This window comes from Leucoraja erinacea, chromosome 29 (assembly GCF_028641065.1).
Source record: "Leucoraja erinacea ecotype New England chromosome 29, Leri_hhj_1, whole genome shotgun sequence".
Lineage (NCBI taxonomy): Eukaryota > Metazoa > Chordata > Chondrichthyes > Rajiformes > Rajidae > Leucoraja > Leucoraja erinaceus.
This window is the reverse complement of record NC_073405.1, coordinates 17028158-17049999: the sequence shown is the minus strand read 5'-3', so window position 1 is coordinate 17049999 and position 21842 is coordinate 17028158. Positions and strand designations below refer to the sequence as shown.

The 21842-nt window shown below is 43.7% G+C and overlaps 1 protein-coding gene across 1 annotated transcript; it reads left to right on the top strand.

Moving 5' to 3' along the window:
- The first annotated feature begins 505 nt into the window (after window positions 1-505).
- Window positions 506-18586, top strand: LOC129711259 (procathepsin L-like). Its single transcript, XM_055658785.1, has 8 exons — window positions 506-612; window positions 2889-3030; window positions 4182-4304; window positions 5935-6123; window positions 8652-8867; window positions 11506-11668; window positions 12715-12820; window positions 18204-18586. Exons 1-8 carry the CDS (start codon window positions 539-541, stop codon window positions 18301-18303), a joined length of 1113 nt encoding a protein of 370 aa, XP_055514760.1. The 5' UTR covers window positions 506-538; the 3' UTR covers window positions 18304-18586.
- The last annotated feature ends 3256 nt before the right edge of the window (window positions 18587-21842 follow it).

Genomic DNA, 21842 nt, shown 5'->3' with positions numbered 1-21842 from the left:
GAACAGTGGGGACATTGAAGTAAATATAATTTCAGCAACTTTTCCTTCTCAGTGTTGAGAATTGCAATGGGGGGGCTGTCTGGATTACTCCAATCTCCAGTGCTGCAAAATGGTAAGTCAATAAAAAGAGGAACATTTTAAAACCATGTTCTCAAACACCTGGAACCCAGCATTGACCCATAGCACAGAGAATGGTGGAAAGGAGCGAGATTTCTAATGTTTATTCCTACTAATCTCCTCGTTAGTATGGGACACATCAGGAGCACATCTAGGTCAACTGAAAGCGTATCGAAGATCTGAGCAATTGGCAATGATACCCAAGCACTTCTATAATATGCCCTGCCCTGATATCAAGGAAAACAAAAAAAATATTCACAATTAATATGTAAAAGAAAGGATAATATCTCATACTTTTTTTTAAAGTTTTCCCTTAACGAAGAGGAATTTGAGTTTTCAGGATTGCTTTGCAAGTCATGAAAAATGTGACGTTACTTCTGTAGGTTTCCCAATCAGTGAGGAAGTGGGGGCGGATCCAGGGATGCGGCACATGTATATAAATGGGGATACGCCCAATGTTTGTAGAAACTTCATCAAGGGCAACATCATACCAAGGTGAGTTTGCTAATCCAATGCTAATGTTTGCTAATGCTTGCCTTAAGACTGCTTTCAAGGGTCATTTATTTGAATTGCTTAGGATGAAGATGTTTCCAGAATGCTGTTGGGTCACGCACCAATTCAAACACACAGAATGGAGGTGGAATATGGCTTGGAAGTATTGTTGTTTATGTTGTCATGGAAAGGGTACAGGGATTTATGAGGATATTGCCAGGACTAGAGGGTCTGAGCTATTGGGAGAGGTTATGTAGACTGGAGACTCTATTTCTTGGAGCGCAGGAGGGTGAGGGGTGATCTAATTGAGGTGTATAAAACACATGAGAGTAATAGATCTGGTAGATACACAGTCTCTTGCTCAGAGTAGGGGATTCGAAGAGCAGACGACATAGGTTCAAGGTGAAGGGGAATAGATTTAATAAGAATCCGAAGGGTAACTTTTTCATACAACGGGTGGCGTGTGTATGGAACAAGCTGCCAGAGGAGATAGTTGAGACATGAACTATCCCAACATTTAAGCAGTGTGGGCAAGTTGGGTCAAAGACTCTATGAATCTAAGATATTGCTGCCCAATCTATCTTGATGCTAGAATTCCCATAACTTTGGTAATTGTCTGCAAGTCCTGGCTATACTTTATTCTGCAGCGAATGACCAGATGGAGTGATGTGAAGCTGAGTCTAGTGGTGAGCAAAACAATCATGCAAAGCCTTCCTTCCTTGGGGCCTTTTTCTTGATGCAGCTACATGCTGCACCTTCCATGGCTATGGTCATTATTTGGAAAGGCTGAGGGGTCAAAAAGTGAGTAATTCGTCTCAAAGTGCCCAGCTTGTACCTTAAACCTTTATCTGTGATATTGTCATGGCTGGTTCCAGATTCTAGTCAAAGGTAGTCATTGGTAATGGAGGCTTATCCAGTGTTTATGGGACACATTCCTTTCTCTCATCCCTGGGGAAGCTTTTTAAGACGCATTCTCAGGATGAAGTCATATATATTGCCCACTTCCTTTGGGACTAGAATCACATGAAACAAAGTCAGAAAAGGATGATATTAGATGAAAAAAATGAACTGACTGTTCTATGGCAATCAGACAACGAGGCCAGAGTTTCACAGTTTTGGAAGTAATAAGATTTCTCAAGGTTGGCACAGTGGCACGTCTAGTAGAGCTGCTACTGCACAGCACCAGAGACCTGGGTTCAATCATGACCTCAGGTACTCGCTGTGTGGAGTTTGCATGTTCTCCCTGTGCGGTACAGCATGGGTTTCCTCCAGGTGCTCCAGTTTTCTCCCACCTCCTGAGGGCGTGCAGGTTTGTAGCTTAAAGGGTCTCTGCAAAGTTGTGCCCAGTGTGTGAGGAGTGGATGAGAAAGTAAGATAACATAGAACAAGTATGAAGGGGTAACCAATGGTCAAGGTGGACTCGGTGGGCCAAGGCACTGTTTCCATGCGGCATCTCTAAAAGTAAGCTATTACTATTAAACTGAAACATATACAATTGCTTGGCAGATGTAGTACAGGACTGGGGAGACTTGGTGTATGGTATGGTGGAAACCAGGTAAGTAATGCCCCTGTCCCACTTAGGAAACCTGAACAGAAACCTCTGGAGACTTTGCGCCCCATCCAAGGTTTCCGTGCGGTTCCCGGAGGTTTTTGTCAGTCTCCCTACCAGCTTCCACTACCTGCAAACTCCAGGAACCGCACGGAAACCTTGGGTGGGCGCAAAGTCTCCAGAGGTTTCCGTTCAGGTTTCCTAAGTGGGACAGGGGCATTGGTCATCAACTTCCCAAAACTCCTCCCCACAATCTCTAGCCGGGGGCAATCTTAATATCCCTCCAACCTCAGTCCTTCTTGTTCATGTCTACCCAAACTAGAGGGTTGAGAGCTCAATGTCAAATAGTCATGGGAAGTCTCCTAATTCACCCGTTAACTGCCCCTTGAAAGATATGCTGGGGTTTCCATATTAGTAAGTAATTTAGTAAGTAATAATAAGTAACATTTAGTAAGTAATTTTTGTTTTCTTCATAGTTTATTATTTTGGATAAATAATGTTAAATTTGGACAGTATTTAAGTAAAGTGGAAGGGAAGTTAATGCTAATCCAGAAATCATGTGTTCATATTTTTCTGTTTAATAGGACTCAGAAGCAAATGTATGAGAGTTATGGAAGCAATGATATCAGTACCATTGCTCCCCATTCAGAGTGATTTTACAAACAACTACTTTCATTATTAATGAACATGGCTCAGTCAAAATATAATGCTATTTCTTTTGTTCCTTTAGGTGGTCCAGAATGAAGTTCCCATTATTTCTGGGAATTGTGGTGGGGTCTATTCTGGTCGTTGCCTCAGACGACAAGCTCAATTCAAATTTGGATGAAGAATGGGAGAACTGGAAATTACAGTACTCCAGGCAGTATGCAGAGGTAAAATAGAATGTGGTTTCAAACACAAACCTACTCTGATGTATGTCAGGAGGAAAAAGGCAATTTAGTCAGTCTCTTTCAAACCAGTTTGTCAGTGACCAACTCATTGAAATGTACTGCTCTCATTTTCCATTTACCACTGGTCTAACATTCTCCTTTCCCATTGATGCCAATTACCACAGTGGCTCATTGTCAAACTCAGCACTCCAAATCAAACTTGAATCAAAAAATCCAAATTGGATTTAAACTCAATTAATGGGTTTGTGCTGTATTTGTGCTGGCCCTACATTCCTTTACACACATTACATCCCTGATAGGCTCAGTAGTGGAAGGTTCTACCTGACCATGAAGGTAGAGGATCACGGAGAGTGTTAGAACACAACGGAGCAAATCTGAGCTAAATAACTAACAGGACTCAAGCTGTTCAGGATAAGTCGGCACTGGCTGGTGTGAGGACTACTACAGCTCACTCGCATCTTCTCAGGGATAATAACCACTGCCTAAGCCTGCGGTGCCAACATCCTTAAAAATAAATTAATGAAGCCACAAGCACCTTTTATTCCCGGTAGCAATCGTATCTTGAAAATGTTTATTTGGTTTGGAGCAGCATCAGCATCCGAGCCTGGAGCTCCAAACGTTACATCAAGTAACAGTGTAAATTCACTGTAACTTTCCACTGTCTCTTTTATGATTGCCTGGCCTAGTTTCATTGCTGAAAGAAAGAGGGTGGAGGGGGCAGATTGTGAGAAGATATTGGTTACAACACCTGCTGCTTGTAAATCAGAACAGATTGTGGGATGAGAGAAGAAGCAGTTGTGGAAACGTGAGAGTTTCCACTGCATTGCAGATACAGCTTCCACAATGTACTCATCAGTGCCTGGCAGCTGCTGTCTCCTCTTTTGGAATGATGTGATCCCGTCTCTTTGGCTGTCTTTGCTTGTGTCTTCTTGTGCTTTAAGAGAAAGGGAAGTGTACAAGTGAGTGCCGTGCAATCCTGTTGGGCAATGCAGCTATCAGAGATGAATTACTGGCATTCTGCACAGCTCAATGTGGCAGTGTTGCAACAGCACTGAGGCTGTGGGGCAATGGTCAGCAGGTGAGATTCAATTAAGGTGAAAAAGCATGACTTTACCTTCATGTCTCTTTTTCAGGGTGAGGAGACCAGCAGGAGAATGATTTGGGAAAGTGCTCTGAGTTACATTGAACAGCACAACCGAGAGTACGCCATGGGGAAGCACACATTTACTGTGGGAATTAACCAATTTGGAGATCTGGTGCGTACAACCCGCGAAAAGTGTGTGTGAGGTGTCATTTACTGTGATGCTATTACTGAGAGAGCTGTATTACATCATTTTATATCAGTTCACTCTGTAACCTCCAGATTTCCGGCAAAAATAATTCAATTCAGTCCAACCTCTCCCTGTAGCTAATACCCCCTAATCCAGGCACCATTCTGGCAACGCTCCACAGCATCCTTTCCAAAGCTTCCCAATCTTCCCTCTAATGTGACAAACAGAACGGCATGCAATATTATAAAGGTGGTTTAACCAAAGTCCTATAAAGCTGCACCATGACTTCCTGACTTTTATATTCAATGCCCAGACCTATGAAACCAAGCGTACCATATGCCTTATTTATCATGACTGCCATCCAGTGGCACTGACATCCACAGTCATAAAGTGCTCCAAGAGGCCAGTCATGGCTGACTAACACTCGACTTCCAGACAGTCTTGATCCACAGCAATTCGCCTACCTTTGCAACAGATCCATGGCAGACATTATTTATAATTGCAAAAAAACCCACCCACCTCCAACCCCCCCCCCCCCCCAGCCCCCCCCCAGCCCCCCCCCCCCCCCCCCCCCCCCCCCCCCCTGCTTTTTGACCATGGTCTGACCCAGAATCGCTACCACAGTCATGTGTCCTTACTCAGTACCTATCACATCCCACCCCTCTTTTTACTGGTCATCTCCCCCCTACTCTATCAGAGAAAGTCGACTCAAAACATCGACTGTCCATTTCCCTCCACAATTGGGTCTCTTTCCGGTCAGATTTGGCCAGCACAAGATTCCAGCAACTGCACTTTCTTGTGTCTCTATTTTATTGTTGCACTACAAAATATCTTCAATGTATGCCTTCTTCTTCAACAGGTGTTCTGTGTGAGCCTCTCTCACTGCTCACCCTCAGGTTTTGACTGCTCTCCAACCATGTTCTCACCAAGACTCAACCCCACAGCCATATGTCCTCGCTCAGTACCAACATCCACCTTTCATGTGCCAGCTCTTGCCCCCCCCCCCCCGCACCCCAGTTCCACATCATAAGCATGGATAGGTTCCTCCCTCTGTGCCTCACCACCACCACCACCCTCTCCCCAGGAATTCATAAATTATTAAGTTTTCGAAGCAGAATCCCCCCCCCCCCCCCCCCCCCCAGCAGCTGATTGTCTCTCGGCCCATTAAACGCAAATTCCTGATTGCAGATCTGTAAGGAAAGGTGGTGATAATGCAAGAAATTCAACCAGTAATGACTACCTTTCCTGACGCAGAGTGGTGTGACATGAGGAAGCTTGTTAGTGCCAATATAGAAAGTTGCTTGCAAATTTCACATTTTATTGAAATAGTTTTAAGAGAATTTTAAGAGAATTATGAATGCTAGTTTAAAACCAATAATACAAATTTATAGATCCTGTTTTGGATTCTGCAGTCTGTCTCAATGTAATATCACAATATGTGATTCCAGTCTAGAACTAATCAAGAGTGCAGAGTGTGTTTGATACTCCAACCTCTCCTGATAGTGTAAACTAAATACTGGTAAAATGTAACCCCAGCAGATTTCCTATCCACCTTGCACATATTCTCCAAGGTAAGTCATTACAGTAATGAATCTCCATGTCATTGGCTTCCTAGACCAACGAAGAGTTTAATAAACAAATGAATGGATTTGTCATGAATGAAGCTGAAAACTCCACTGAAGAAATTGAAGAACGCGATGAGCTTGATGATGATGATGATGATGATGATAATGAAATTAGTTTCAAATTACCTAAGTCCTTCAATTGGATTAAAAAGGGTGCAGTTACACCAGTAAAGAACCAGGTAAATATCAGAAACCAGCACTCTAGTGTAACCAATGTTTTATAAATCAGTAAAATGACATCCCAGTTATTTTATTCTTTCCAACATTGTCCCCATAAGTCTTCTTCGCCACTTCATGTACTTGTGCTACCACTTTCAACAAAACAACCAGTGAAGGGAGGAGCACACGATAACCTCAATGATTATACTGGTATCTACACGCTTATATTTTATGTGCTTGTTATCATGCAGATAATTTATCACTGAATATGGAGGTGGTTATTGTCTTATAGCATGAGTGTGTACAGGCAGTTTAGATACTACTTTGGCATTGGGCTTAGTTTTCTTGGCTGAGCACTTATCCTGGTGTTATGGCACAAGTGTTTTGTGCTTTAACACTAATCTATCATTAATTACCACACTTGTCTGTACCTTCAATGCGGCTGAATCTATGTTCTCAACCTTGACACTTTTCAGTGGACTAGTTCAGCCTTTGCCTCACTGCTGCACTAGAGACCAGGGTTCTGGCCTTTGGTGCTGCTAATGTGAATTTTACACATTCCCCCAGTTATTGCATGGATTGCCTCTGGGTGCTCTGGTTTCTCCCCAGATCCTGAAGACATGTGGATTGGCAACTGTAAACTTCCCCGCGTGTTGGTGAGTGGTAAAATCTGGGAGAAGTTGATAAGAGTGTGGAGAGAATAAATGATTTAAATTATAAATAAAACACAAAATACATGCTACAACTCCAGGATGAGCACTCAACTAAGAGAGCCAAGCCCAAAGTCAAAGTATTATCTAACTAAATAAACCAATTTACAATAAATAACTCTGTATGCAAAAAACAGCTACCTGCATATTAACTAGTTTAAAAAGAAAAAAATCCTGTTGATGCAAGTATATCATTGGGGTTATCAATTGGGCACCTCCCTTCACTGGTATTTCATTGTGTTCAGCCCACAACACTTCGAGAAGGCTCAACAGTTGGCTCTAACATCCCAGAACAACCCTCCTCAATACCAGCTCTCACCACCTATGCTACATGTATCTAATAAATAAAGGAAGCTGCAGCCAAATAGCTCACTCTAACAAATGCTAACACCTCTAACACCTGCATTCTATTTCCAACATCCTACCCCATCTATAAGCTTGCAAAACCACACATATCACCCTTGCATAAGACCGGAATCACACTTTTTCTCCTTCTTCTTGCGTATGGCATGCACAGCCTAAAGTTGTAGGACAACTTGTTCTATTTGATCTTATTTGAGTGCGCACGCCGGGTTGATTGCATTCGTCGAAACGGGGCGGACCACGTGAAGGTTGCAATCTTCCACCCTGGAATACACTTACACAAACAATTACAAAGAAATACACACACCGCATGTCACATGTTTCCTTTCTGCCCCCAACTGACATTATTTCTTCTCCACCAAATCCACCTACTGCCTTGCTTTGCTGCCTCTGACATCTGTTTTATGGCCTGACTCACACTATGTCCACAAATTCCTAGCTCTCCAAATAGCAACATAGTCAATCTCGCTATGAAATCTCTACAATCCACCTCAACCGGGCGTACTCTTGCTCTCCATCCTCGCTGCTCAACTTCTGCTGCCAACTCTATATCTAAACGTTTTCCTTTCATAAGCCTCATCCACTAAGTTCTCCCAAGGCACCATCAGTACGTAGTATTTATGTAAATGGCTGATTGATGGTCAGTACAGATAAAAACCAGTATCCATGCAGAGTAAAAATCATAACTTTTTAGACTACATATTGAGATTTTATTAAAGACCTGACCCTTAAATATAATTTCTCGCTTACCATTTTGGTAGCATACAGGTAGTCCTCGGGTGTTGTAAGGGTTACAATGCTGAGAATCACATAAATTAATTTCTCCGTAAAACAGAAACGCCCCTTTTCTGGTGACACATATCGTATTGTTCTACATACATTAGAATAATCATTTTAATTTATCGAATCTTCACTCTAAAGGGTCTGTCCCACTTACGCGACTTTTTTGGCGACAGCCGGCACCAAATTTTTAACGTTGAAAATCCAGCAGTGACCAGAACAAGGTATGACTCTTTGGGCGACTACTCACGACCATACATGTCGCCACGGTGTCGTCTGTATGGTCGTGAGTCGTCTCCTCAGTCACCCTAAGGGTCGTAGTGTCTTTCTGGTTGCCACCGAATTTTCAACATGTTGAAAATTTTCGCCGACCTGCAACGACCTATGACGGGTGCCGCAGTCGCCGAAAAATTTGCGTAAGTGGGACAGGCCCTTTACTCTTCCCAGAATTAAACTAATGGAATATACAAAGTATCCAGTCATTAATGAATATCACAAACCATTTTATTACTACTACTAATATACAAGCAATGAAGAACTGCCCACAGACCTTTGATGCTCATTGTCTTTGGTGGTCTCCGTACATTTCCAAGAAAGAGGACCAGTATATTTCTATAATCCATCTCAACAGAGATGGCATTAATGTGATTTTAACATTGGACTGTCGTTGGTGTGACTGTGTTTGTGATTACCAGGGAGCATGTGGTTCCTGCTGGGCCTTCAGTGCAACTGGAGCCCTCGAGGGGCAGTTGGGAAAAAATCGCAAACTTATTTCTCTGAGTGAGCAGAACCTGTTGGATTGTGACCGTCGATCTCATGGATGTCGTGGCGGACTTATGGGAAATGCCTACAATTGGATGATACAAGCAGGTGGCATAAACTCTGAACAAACGTATCCATACACCGCAAGAGTAAGTCTCTTTTCAAAACATATTACATTTTATGGTGTTAGATTGTAGAGCATTACATTTGGCCGACTAGTAATACCTTCTCTAATCAGATACATTACTTGGTTGAGGGATAAATAACATATTTTGTTTTTACTGATTATTTCATGCAATGAGCATGTCACTGCCAATTCTGACATCAATTGCCCTTTTCTCATTGTCACTGAACTGAGAAGACTGCCATGAATCCACCACATTGGGCGACTTTGCTGGGTCAGGATAGATTTCTTCCCTTGAGGAATATTTGACCCAGCTGCAATCGTACAGCAGTCCTATAGGTTCATGGACCTTGCAAACTAAGTCAGTATTTTCTTTAAGTTGCAGATGTTTTAATTAAATCTAACTTCCCCAGCTGCTGTGGTGGGATTTGAATTCAGGACTTTAGCTCAACAGCCCGGTACTGCGGCTGCTAAATTTTATTTCCCCTGCCACCACATTCCTTGATCTGTGGTGCATCAGTCACTTAAGGTCAACTTTTCTTGAATGCACCATATTTGACGAGCAATTCGCAACATCTACCAACCAGCATGTCTTTGGGATGTAGAAGGGAACCAGAGCACTCAAGGGGAATTCAGGTCACAGAGAGCATCAGAGGTCAGGATCAAACTTGGGTTGCTGAGAATGTATGGAAGAAGCACTAACTGTTGTCTGTGTGCATAAGCACTAAATGAAAAATCAAAAAACTGTTGAAAATCTGATTTAAAAAAATTGAAAATACTCAGAACATATTCTCAGCATTCAGGCAGCATGTGGAAAGAAAAACAAGAGTTAGCATTTCAGATCAAAGACCCTTCATCAGAATAAATGGTCTCGAACCAGAAACATTTATTCTGTTTCTCTTTCCACAGACACTGTTGGACCTGCTGGGTGTTTCCAGCATTTTGTGAGTTGTGGAACTTGTCATATACTCTGATATGCAGCCTGATTTCATAGAGGCAAACTGAGCTCACAACTGCAAGGGAGACTTTGAGATCAGAGTGCTATCTGCTCCATGTCCTTTCCAGATTGTATGTAAAATATGCAATCAAATGAGTGAGCTCCTCTTGTTGTAGAGCTACACATGTCAGAGGTTATAGGGAGAAGGCAGGAGAATATGGTTAGGAAGAAGAGATAGATCAGGCATGATTGAATGGAGGAGTAGACCTGATGGGCCAAATGGTCTGATTCTACTCCTATCCCTTATGACCTTATGACCTTGTATCCATAAGTTGTTGAATGTGCTTTTCCTTGCACTGAATCCTCTCTGCGATTCTGAGCTATACTAATAGCAACTTTGGGGAATCCTAGGAAGCATGTTGGCCAATATATTTCTATAAGGAGCCCCTTAAATTTTTGCCTTGTTCTCAATTTTCCCATCAGGGCCGGCCTTAGGAGGTGTGGGACCCAATTGGGAACAACTTTGGTGAGCCCCAGCCAAGATCTGTAGAATCATAGAAATATAAATAAAGTCAATTATAGACTTTAAATCTCTATGGTAGAATGGAAAGTAATCAAAATGTGTGCTTAAAAAGAGCATGCGAATTAATGGACCAAACACATCTAAGCTACATTCTAATATAAAATTGTATACATGTAAGCCTACCAGAGTATCAAACAAAATGTGTAGATCACCTCTGAAAAGTATATAGTTACAATATCACTTGTTTTAGTGACTGTGAAATGACAAAAAAAAACACGAATTGAATTAAATAGATCCTGGAAAACCAATAACCATTGGCGAAAACCCAGTCCAGGCATTACATTTTGGGCTTCAGCCCCATCCCACCCTTTGGGCTTCTACGCCTTCCTAACTTAGGTGTGTGTGTGTGTGTGCGTGTGCGTGTGTGCGCGCGCGCGCATGATGTGTGTGTTAGTTTTCTGTGCATTATGTCTGTGTGTGTGTGGGAGGGAAGGAGAGAAGGGAAGTAGAGAAAGGAGGGAGGGAAGGAGAGAAAGAAGGGGTGGAGGGAAGGATAGAAGGGAAAAGAGAGAGAGGAAGGAGAGAAAGGCGGGAGGGAGGGAGGGAAGGGGGAGAGGGAAGGGAAGGAGAGAAGAGAGGGAGAGGGCCGGCGGCAGGAGCGGGGTCCGGGCAGACGGGTGTGAGCTGAGGCCTTAGGTGCGGGCCCCAATTGGGAGCAATCGGTCCAATCGGATTAAGGCTGGCACTGTTTCCCATTGCAATTGAACATGCTAACAAAAGTTGTACATTCAATTTCTGAAGAACCTCATCAGCCTGAAAGCTGAAGACCTCATAAAATTCCTTGCAACTGGGGTGCCACAGTGGCGCAGAGGTTGAGTCTGGGCCGTACAGCGCCAGACGCCTGTACAATGAGTGCTGCCTTTATGGAGTTTGTACATGCGGCCTGTGAACACATAAGTTTTATCCAGATTACTCTGGTTTTTTCCCACATTCCAGAGACATACAGATTTGTATGATAATTGGCTTCTGTAAATTGTCTCTTGTGTGTAGCATAGCATGTACGGGTGTTCGTTGGTCGATGCAGACTCGATGTGCTGAAGGACTGTTTCCACGCTGTATCTCTAAAGTAAATATGTCTGACACTTTGAGAACTGTCGTGGGTGTGCATAAACTTGACATTCTAATGATCCATTTATCAATTAGCAAGGAACCTGCAGATTTAGGGGTGATATGATAGCTGCCAAAATTCGTAAATACCGCTCACTCGCAAAAAGTGAAAGTCGTTTAGCACGTGGAGTGGCGCAAATTGGACCAATTGCAGTTGCCATTGATGCAAGTCGCCGATCCTTCCAATATTACAAACAAGGTAGGAAATTTATATTATCCATTCCAAGCATTATATTAAATATCAGAGAAACAAGGAACAAGACACAAAGTGCTGGAGTAACTCAACTGGTCAGGCAACATCTCTAAAGAACATGGGTTTGGATCGTTCTTCAGACTGATCGTGGTCTCTCTTCCAGCATTCATCTCCCGACCCCCACGCCCCCTCCATCCAAGTTCTCCAGAAACGCTGCTTGATCCGCTGAGTTAGTCAGGCACTTTTGTCTTTTTTTAATATTAAATATCATACATTGGCACATACTTCTTCTGTCAACTTGCATTTCATTAACAATTTCTGTTGAATATTTTTTAATGGAAATCATATTGCCCTTACACCCCTTCAGGGTTTATCACCCCTTGCTCATGCCACTAACAGTTATGAAAAGGTTGAAAGGTTTCTCCTGTGTTTCACCAACATGTACATCAACCAGAATGAATCTAAACAATAAATGTATCACGGAACAATATAGCGAGTGGCCTTTTCACATTCTAGATTTTGAAAAAAAAAACATTATCAGGGTCAAGCATTTTGCAAAGAGTCCAAAAGAATATTCATTTTTCCACAAATTGTCTTGTTTGAATGCAGGTCAAATGGTGCATGAGACAGCTGGAGTATGAGCTGGGCACTGAGCGGCCTTCTCATTCCTGGCTTCTTTGCTGAGATCCCCCGACTGGCTAATCCCCTGAAAAAGATTGAAAAAATATGTTCACCTTCAGTCTTCAAATTTTGCAGTGATTTGGAAATTGGTTAGGTGCACGGGAGAAGGTAACCCTTAGAGCATTGGCCAAGGAAAGTGGAAGTGGAATACTGAGCAAAGGTTGGAGGGCACAGATTCAACACAGCAAATGTATATTGGGATTCCTCATTACAAACATGAACATTGTGGTTTATAATGGAAATCTTCAGAAACTAACAGAATTGTAGAGTGGATGATAATTGCATGCCAAGATATTACAACGAACAATCACTTGTGCAATGTGCCGTCAATCATACGTGTTTCAATTAAATAAATATATCTTTCCTTTCAGGAGTCTACTTCGATCGAAGATGTAGCAACAGAAATGTGAACCATGCTGTGCTAGCAGTTGGATATGGCAGACAGAGGGGAAAAAGATTTTGGCTTATTAAAAACAGGTATGAACCCTCACAGATGCAAGATCAATGATCTGTGGGGTCAGTGGCTAAACTCCCTTTAATGTTCGTGCTGGAGGGAAACTGATTAGCATTCTGAAACAGCAGAGAAAGGATTCAGCGGCATGATAAAATAACTATGAAATATGTTTATCAGAAGAAGCTGGCAAAGGTCTTTTGAATAGCAGACAGAAATTAGGGTGATCTGAAAGCAATCTTTAAGAACGTAAAAGGAATGATCAGGACTGAGCATATGTTTCCATTTTGTGGAAATGTACAAATCTAAGGGTCTTTAGTATTGTTTTATCACTTATATATCCTGGGAATTTTATGGGACTTCTTCATCTAAAGCATGGAAATAGTAGTCTGTACACTCTTTAGGAATGCCTAAATATCTATAGTTAAGAGGAAGTTGGATACGCATGTGAGGTACTGGAAATATATATATTTAAACAGATGAAGCTCTTATAGAACATTAAACATAAAATAAATAATTTGGGCTAAATGGTGTTATAGGTTATGTAACAATATGAAGAATACCAGGAAATATGTTTCTGTGGATGTAAAGAGTCAATGATAAAGTTGGATAATCGATATTACTAAAACTCTGTTCTTGACCAGCTGTTTGGGTTTAGGTTGAAGTGAAAAGGCACTCTCTCTTCCCCCCCCCCCCTTCTCCTCTCCCCCTCCCCCCCCCCCCCCCTCTCCTCCCCCCACCCTCTGCTCCTCTCCCCCCCCCCCCCTCTCCTCCCCCCCCCCCCCTCCCTCCTCTCCCACCTCCCTCCTCTCCCCCCCCTCCCACCTCCTCCTCCCTCTCCCCTCCTCCTCCCTCCCCCTCCCCCCCCTCTCCCCTCTACTCCCCCTCTCCTCCTCTCCCCCCTCTCACCCCCCCCCTTAATTTGGTTTGAAAATGAAAATATGTTAGTAAATTAAAATGAAAATATGGTAAAAAAAAAGCACTGCCTGCAAATGGTTGTTTGGGTTTGGGTTGAAGTAAAAGTGCACTGTACCCCCTCCCTCTCCCTCTCCCCCTCCCTCTCCCACCCACTCTCTCTCTCCCCCCCCATTCACCCCCCCGCCTCTCTCCCCCCCCCTCCCTCCCCCCCCCTCCCCCTGCTAATAGTTGTTTGGGTTGAAGAAAAAATGGTAAGCAAATGGTTGTTTGGGTTGATGTAAAAACGCAATGCTAATGGTTGTTCGGGTTGAAGTAAAATGCACTGCTAATGATTGTTTGGGTTGAAGTAAAAGTGCACTCTCTCTCCCCTCCCCCCTCCCCTCTCCTCTCCCCCCTCTCCTCCCTCCTTCCCCCCCCCCCTCCTCTCTCCCCCCCCCCCCCCCCTCTCTCCCCCCTCTCCCTCCTCTCCCCCCTCTCTCCTCTCCCCCTCTCCTCTCCTCCCCTCCTCCTCCTCCCCCCCCTCTCCTCCTCCCCCTCTCTCTCTCCCTCTCCCCCTCTCTCTCTCTCTCTCCTGCTCCCTCTCTCCTCCCCTCTCCTTCCCCTCTCTCCCCCCTCTCTCCCCTCTCTCCCCCCCTCTCCTCCTCTCTCCCCCCTCTCTCCCCCTCTCTCCCCCTCTCTCTCCCTCTCTCTCCCTCTCTCTCCCCCTCTCTCCTCTCTCTCCCCTCTCTCTCCCCTCTCTCTCCCCTCTCTCTCTCCCCTCTCCCCCCCTCTCTCCTCCCCCTCTCCCTCCCCTCTCTCTCCCCTCTCTCTCTCTCTCTCTCCCCTCTCCTCTCCCCTCCTCCCCCCCCCCTCCTCTCTCTCTCCCCTCCTCCTCTCTCTCCCCTCTCTCTCCCTCCTCTCTCTCCCCTCTCTTCCTCCCTCTCTCTCCCCTCCCCTCTTTTTCCCCTCCCTCCCCTCCCATCCCCCTCCCTCCCCTCCCCCCCTAAACCCTCTATCCTTGACCATCTGCACTCTTCCAATGAAGCTCAATGTAAACTCAACAAACATTAACTGGTTCGAGCAGTTTTGCCAGACTCAACAATTTCAGATAACAGCATTTATTGGATTTATATTTCAAATTTCCAGCAATCCTTCAGTGTTTCTTTGGTAAGCTCAGATCATTATTCAGCATTTACAATTCCCATGACAATAGCAATCTTTCATTTATTTAGCTTCCACTCCATTAAAACCTTCCCTTTTATTCTCTCTTTGGTTTCTCCATTTATTCAGCATCTTAAAACTTGTTTTATCACAAACCTTTTCTGATGTCATCAATCTGAAATATTAACTCTATTTCCCTCTCCATGGGTACATAGAAACATAGAAAATAGGTGCAGGAGTAGGCCATTCGGCCCCTCGAGCCACAAGGGCCACATCTAACTCCCTCTTAAATATAGCCAATGAACTGGCCTCAACTACCTTCTGTGGCAGAGAGTTCCAGAGATTCTCTGTGTGAAAAATGTTTTTCTCATCTTGGTCCTGAAAGTTTTTCTCATCTCGGTTTTAAAGGATTTCCCCCTTATCCTTAAGCTGTGACCCCTTGTCCTGGACTTCCCCAACATTGGGAACAATCTTCCTGCATCTAGCCTGTCCAACCCCTTAAGAATTTTGTAAGTTTCTATAAGATTCCCCCTCAATCTTCTAAATTCTAGCGAGTACAAGCCGAATATTGCCTGGCTGAGTATTTCCCTCTCCATGGATACGGCTGGCTGAGTATTCCCATCACTTTCTGTTTTAGTTTAGGGATGGATTTGTGCTGTCAATATTGGATTGGAATGGAGGAAATAATCATTGGCATCACAGAGAGTCACAGTATGGTTGAGTAGTGTTTAATAAGGAACTGCAAATGCTGGAAAATCGAAGGTAGACAAAAATGCTGGAGAAACTCAGTAGATGAGGCAGCATCTATGGAGCGAAGGTCTGAAGAAGGGGCTCGACCCAAAAGGTCGCCTATTTCCTTCTCTCCATAGATGCTGCCTCACCCGCTGAGTTTCTCCAGCATTTTTGTTTACCGTATGATTGAGTACTGTAAGTTATCGAAAGGGTCACCGAGAGGTAGCAAGGTTGGATGAGATGGATAGTACAAATATGTGATGTACATAGATACACAGAAAATTGGTGCAGGTCATTCAGCCCTTCGAGCCAACATCGCCATTCAATCTAATCATGGCTGATCATCCACATCAATACTCTGTTCCTGCTAGCCCTAAGAGCTCTATCTAACTCTCTTTTGAATGCATCCAGTGAATCGGCCTCCACAGTCTTCTGAGGCAGAGAATTCCACAAATTCACAACTCTCTGGGTGAAAACGTTTTTCCTCATCTCAGTTCTAAATAACCTACCCTTTATTCTTAAACTGTGGCCCCTGGTTCAGGGCTCCCCCAACATCGGGAACATGTTTCCTGCATCTGACGTGTCCAGCCCCTTAATAATTTTATATATTTCTCTAAGATTCCCTCTCATCCTTCTAAATTCCAGTTAATACAAGCTCAGTATTCCATTCTTTCTTCATATGACAGTCCCACCATCCTGGGAATTAACCTCATGAAGCTATGCTGCACTCCCTCAATAGCAAGAATGTCCTTCCCCAAATTAGGAAACCCAAACAGCACAAAATACACCAGGTGTGGTCTCACCAGGGCCCTGTACAACTGCGGAAGGACCTCTATGCTCCTATACTCAAATCCTCTCGCTATGAAGGCCAACATACCATTAGCTTTCTTCACTGCCTGCTGGGCCTGCATGCTTTCTCTCAATGCTTGATGTACCAGGTCTTGTTGCACTTCCCCTTTTCCTAATCTGACACCATTCAGATAATAATCTGCCTTCTTGTTCTTGCCTTGTGTTATAATTGTTGGTTGAAGTCCAGGAAACAAGGGCTGAATGGAGCAGTAACATTTGAAACAAAAACACAAGGACATTGTTACTGGAGTCGACCGCCTGCCCCTTCAAGTCTGTCTGGCATTCAATATGATCACGGTTGACCTGCCCAGGCATTCTGTGCAGTGCCTATTGCCTTTGATTCCCCATTCTGTCAAAAATATATCTACCCCATCTTTAAATACCTCCATTGACCTAGCCTCCGCAGTCCTCTGAGAATTCCACAGATTTACCATCCTATGAAAGAAGCAGATCCTCAGTTTTAAAGACAGTTCCCTTATTTTTGGAATTTGTTCCCTCATTTGCAACATTCCCACTCACGGAAACCTCAGCATCGCCCATATCATGTCCCGCATCTTGATGTGTCACAGCGTATGAAGATTGGACGTGAGTTCATTGACCCAAAGCCCAAATTCCACAAGGTGCCAACACTCACTGCAGATACAGTCATTGTGAAACTACACTGGGGTCACCAGCTCCCACATGTTGCAACTACAGTATATTGCCTCCACAGACACATCTGTTCTAATTATTTAGCTCTGACCAGCAATATAACTCAAAAGTGCCTTGACAATATTTTTAAGATCCCAATCATAGCCGGTCAAAATCCTCACATACAATGTATAAAAGACCACTTACAGTCATACTCCACAGGTACAGGCCCAGTGGCCCACCTTGCCCATGCCGAACAAGATGCCCCATCCAAACTGGTCCCATTTGCCCATGTCTGGCTCATACCCATCAAACCCTTTCCTATCTACATACCTATCCAAGTACTTTTTTAAATATTATTGTACTCAACCACTTCATTTGGCATTTGCTCCATATATACCCAGCACACTCTGTGTGGAAATGTTGCCCCTCAGTTTCCAAAGAAATCTATCCCCTCTCACCTTAAACCTATGCCCTCTAGTTATTGAATTTGCTATCCTTGGAGAACGACTCTGTGCATTCACCCAATTTATTCCCCTCTTAATTTTATTCACCACTATAAAGGACATCCCTCAGCCTCCTGCACTCAAAGGCAGGAAGCTCTAACCTGCTGAACCTCTGTCTGTAGCTCACACGCCCTCAAGGGCGGGCAACATCCTCATACATTTTTCTGCACACTTTCCTGCTTATAGCAAGCTGACCAAGCAAGGTACCAAAAAACAACGGCAGTATGGTGGTACAGCAGTAGAATTGCTGTTTTGCAGTGCCAGAGACCTGGGTTTGATCCTGACTAAGTGTGCTATCTGTATGGAGTTTGAATGTCCTCTCCGTGACTTGCGTGGGTTCTCTCCAGGAACTTTGGTTTCTTCCCACACTCCAAAAACGTACAGGTTTGTAGGTTAATTGGCTTGGTAAAATTGTAAATTGTCCATAGTGTGTGTAGGATAGTGTTGGTGTGCGGGGATTGCTGGTCAGCGCGGACTCGGATGGCCAAAGGGCCTGTTTCTACGCTGTATCTCTAAACTAAACTAAACTAAAATAGTCAAAATGCAACCTCGTCAACATCTTGTGCAACTTCTTTGAGTTTACCATCTTAACAAAACTGTGATGTTAACACCAGGTTATTTCTCATTTTTTCAGCTGGGGATTGAGCTGGGGTGACAAGGGCTACATTAAAATGCAAAGGAACAGGCGCAATCTTTGTGGAATAACCAATTATATGGTCTATCCAGTAATGTAAGTGCACCAGCATTTAACCAGAACTTCAGAACACGGCCTGAAAAATGGTGCAAATTCTTTTGCAGTTGCTTATTCATTTTATGATGTTGCTTTAGCAGTCTGTTCAAAATGAAACTGTGCGGGGGGGGGGGGGGGGGGGGGGTATCAGCTTCTACAAAACCTGCAGTGTGACATTAAAGGCAATCTAATTGTGCCTTGTTAATAGCAGTTCTAAATTACAATATTAATCAAATGGCTTCGAGGCAATGGATTGTGGAAATTAATAAAAGCTGCTGGCAATCTTTTCATCTGTCTCTTTATTTCAATATTCTCAATAAACAACTGTGCATTTCATTTTGGCCATGAATGGCCTAGTTTAATTTAAACCATGTGTGTCCTATAACTGCACAAAAAAAAACCCACAATTCATTAAAAATAAGGCTGCACCTTTTGATACCAGAACAATTTATAGCCAGGCGTACATTTTTTTAAATCAAACAGTGCTAACTCTCCAGAAAAGAGTAATCCGATTCTGTCATTTTGTAGTTTCACACGTACTCCACTGAAGAAAACTGCTGAAAGAACTCAGCAGGTCAGGCAGCATGTTCAGTTTTGTTTCTTGTCATGCTGAGACACAGTGAAAAGTTTTGTTGTTTTCTTATTAGTCAGCGCGCAACAAAAGCTTTTCACTGTACCTCGGTACAGGTGACATAAACTAAAACTGAACACGCTGCTTGACCCGCTGAGGTCCTTCACCAGTTTTCTTCTGTGAAGTGAGCATCAGTGGAAGGAAATGAAAAAGGACAGATGACATTTCAGACATGGAAATGAGGGGAAATAGCCGGTAGGATGAGGTGAGGCAGAGGGTGGAGCAAAGCAGACAGGTGATAGTTGAATCCAGGTAAGGAGGCAGATGCATGGGGTGGGGAAGAGAAGAGTGGAGATGGTAACCAAGGCTGGAGTGATCAGTGGAGGAGGCAAGTGGATGGGGAGTGTAACAAACATCACTTGTGGATCACAGGTAATGAAATGTGCTTTTTCTAAATGCATCAGTTGGGCAGCTGCACCATTTGTCTCATTCCATTACCTCACCAGTCACACATGCTGAATTATCAGATTTCCAGATAATCGGAGAGTGGATTTTCAGTGTTTTAGAGTCATGCAGCACGGAAACAGACCCTTCAGCCCAACTCGGCCATGCTGACTAAGATGCCCCATCTAAGCAAGTCTCACTTGCCTGCAATTGACCCCAATCCCTTTAACCCTTTCCTATCCATGTAGCTGTCCAGGCGTCTTTTAAATGCTGTTATTACCTCCTCTGGCAACCTGTTCCTTATACTCACCAACCTCTGAAAGAAAAAGTTGCCTCTCAGGTTCTGATTTAAATATTTTGCTCATCTTAAACCAATTGCCTCTGTTGCTTGATTCCCTTAGTCTAGGTAAAAGACTCTGTGCACTCACTCTCACCCACTCACCCTATCAATTCCCCTCGTGATCCATGTTACTCCAGCACTTCATGTTCTGCGTTATGCCCCTGTCCCACTTAGGAAACCTGAACGGAAACCTCTGGAGACTTTGCGTCCCACCCAAGGTTTCCGTGCGATTCCTGGAGGTTCCCGGAGGTTTTTGTCAGTCTCCCAACCTGCTTCCACTACCTGCAACCTCCAGCAACCACCTGCAACCTCCGGGAACCGCACGGAAACCTTGGGTGGGGCGTAAAGTCTCCAGAGGTTTCCGTTCAGGTTTCCTAAGTGGGACAGGGGCATTAAGATTGCAGCATCTGCAGTTCCTTCTGTCGATAATGTAGTTAACACTGTTTTGTAAATTAGCAGATGACAGCCAAATTGGTGGTATAAGTGGACAGTGAGGATGGACATCAAAGTTTACAGCAGGGTCTAGATCAGTTGGGCCAACAGATGTCAAATGTGAAGCTCACCGTTTGACCTGTTTTTACAAAATGTTAAATGGTCAGCTCGACATAGACTACAAGACCTACACCAAACACAAACCAAATAGGAGCAGACGAGGGCATTCGATCCAATTTGTGATCCCAGCTACAAAGACAGATGTATACAGCAATTCGTTCTTCCCCCGCACAATTAAAGCATGGAATAATCTCCACCCAACTATAGTTACCCAACCAGATGCAACTAAATTTAAAGTAGCTCTTTCTTCCCAATAACCCTTTCTGGCTTAAGCCCTCCCTTCACCACCTCCAGTTTAAATTCCATTTGGAATATTTTGAAGGACCAAGAAACCAAGAAACCAAGAAATGCTACGAGTGTGAGGCATTGCACTTTGATATGTCAAGTCAGGGCAGGACTTACACTACCTAAATGGTAGAGCCCTGGACAGGGACAGTGGAGATCGAGGAGAACAGGTGCATGGTTCTCTGAGAATGAAGGTGGAGAGGGTGGTGAAGGTGGTGTTTGGCAAAGTTGTCATCATTTTCGTTTGAGTTATAGAGAAAGGTTGGATAGGCTGGGATTTTTCTCTTTGGAGGGTGGAGGCTGAGGGGTGACCTTATAGAAGCATACAAAAATGATGGGGATGGATAACTTGAACACTTACAGTCTTGTCCCCCCCCAGCGTCAAGGATTCTAAAACTAGAGGGCAATTTCTAGGGTGAGGGGGGAGATTTGAAAGAGTTAACTTTTTCACTCAAAAGTAGTCTCTATAGGGGATAGGAGTAGAATTAGGCCATTTGGCCCATCAAGTCTACTCCGCCATGCAATCATGGCTGATCTATCTCCCCCTCTGAACCCCATTCTCCTGCCTTCTCCCCATAACCACTGGCATATGTACTAATCAAGAATCTATCCATCTCTGCCTTAAAAATATCCACTGACTTGGCCTCCACAGTCTTGTGGCAAAGAATTCCACAGATTCACCACCCTCTGACGGGGTGGAAGATTGCAACCTTCACGTCGTTAGCCCTGTTCCGACTAATGCAATCAACTTGACGTGCACAAACGGAAGATCAAATAGAACAAGTTGTCCTACAACTTTAGGCTGTGCACGCCACATGAAAGAAGACCACCCTCTGACTAAAGAAATTTCACCTCACCTCCTTCCTAAAATAATGCCTTTTTCTATCTGAAGCAAGCTGCTTGGGGAAGCTATAAATGCAGATATAATCACTACTTTTAAAATAGATATCCCTATTTTAAATAGATTTATGTATAAGAATGGTTTTGAGGGCAATTGTGACTAGTCCAGAATGCCAACTTGGTCTGCATGGATTTGTTGGGCCAAAGGGCCCATTTCCATGCTGCTTAGCTCTAGGACTGTATGACTATTAAATATATTATAAGATCAATCCATGTCTCATTGAAAGGAGATTCTTGGCAGAGTACATCTAGTGCTTCATTTCCTTACGTTCTCTTTCATTCCATGCCAACCTCTGCCTGATAGTTCACCCCGTGTTCATCAGTTAGAATCTTGTTGTTTTGTATTTAATCTCAAATCTTGTTAAGTCGAGAACATTGAACTGATGAGCTCAGCGACTGAGATGATGTTCCTTTGGCAGAACAGCTGAGGACAGCAGACACATGAAAACTC

Coding starts and splice junctions, on each gene's coding strand:
- LOC129711259 (XM_055658785.1), top strand. CDS start 539: ATGCGGCACATGTATATAAATGGGGATACGCCCAATGTTTGTAGAAAC. Junction 4,305..5,934: donor TTAACCAATTTGGAGATCTG/GTGCGTACAACC, acceptor TTGGCTTCCTAG/ACCAACGAAGAGTTTAATAA. Junction 12,821..18,203: donor TTTTGGCTTATTAAAAACAG/GTATGAACCCTC, acceptor TCATTTTTTCAG/CTGGGGATTGAGCTGGGGTG.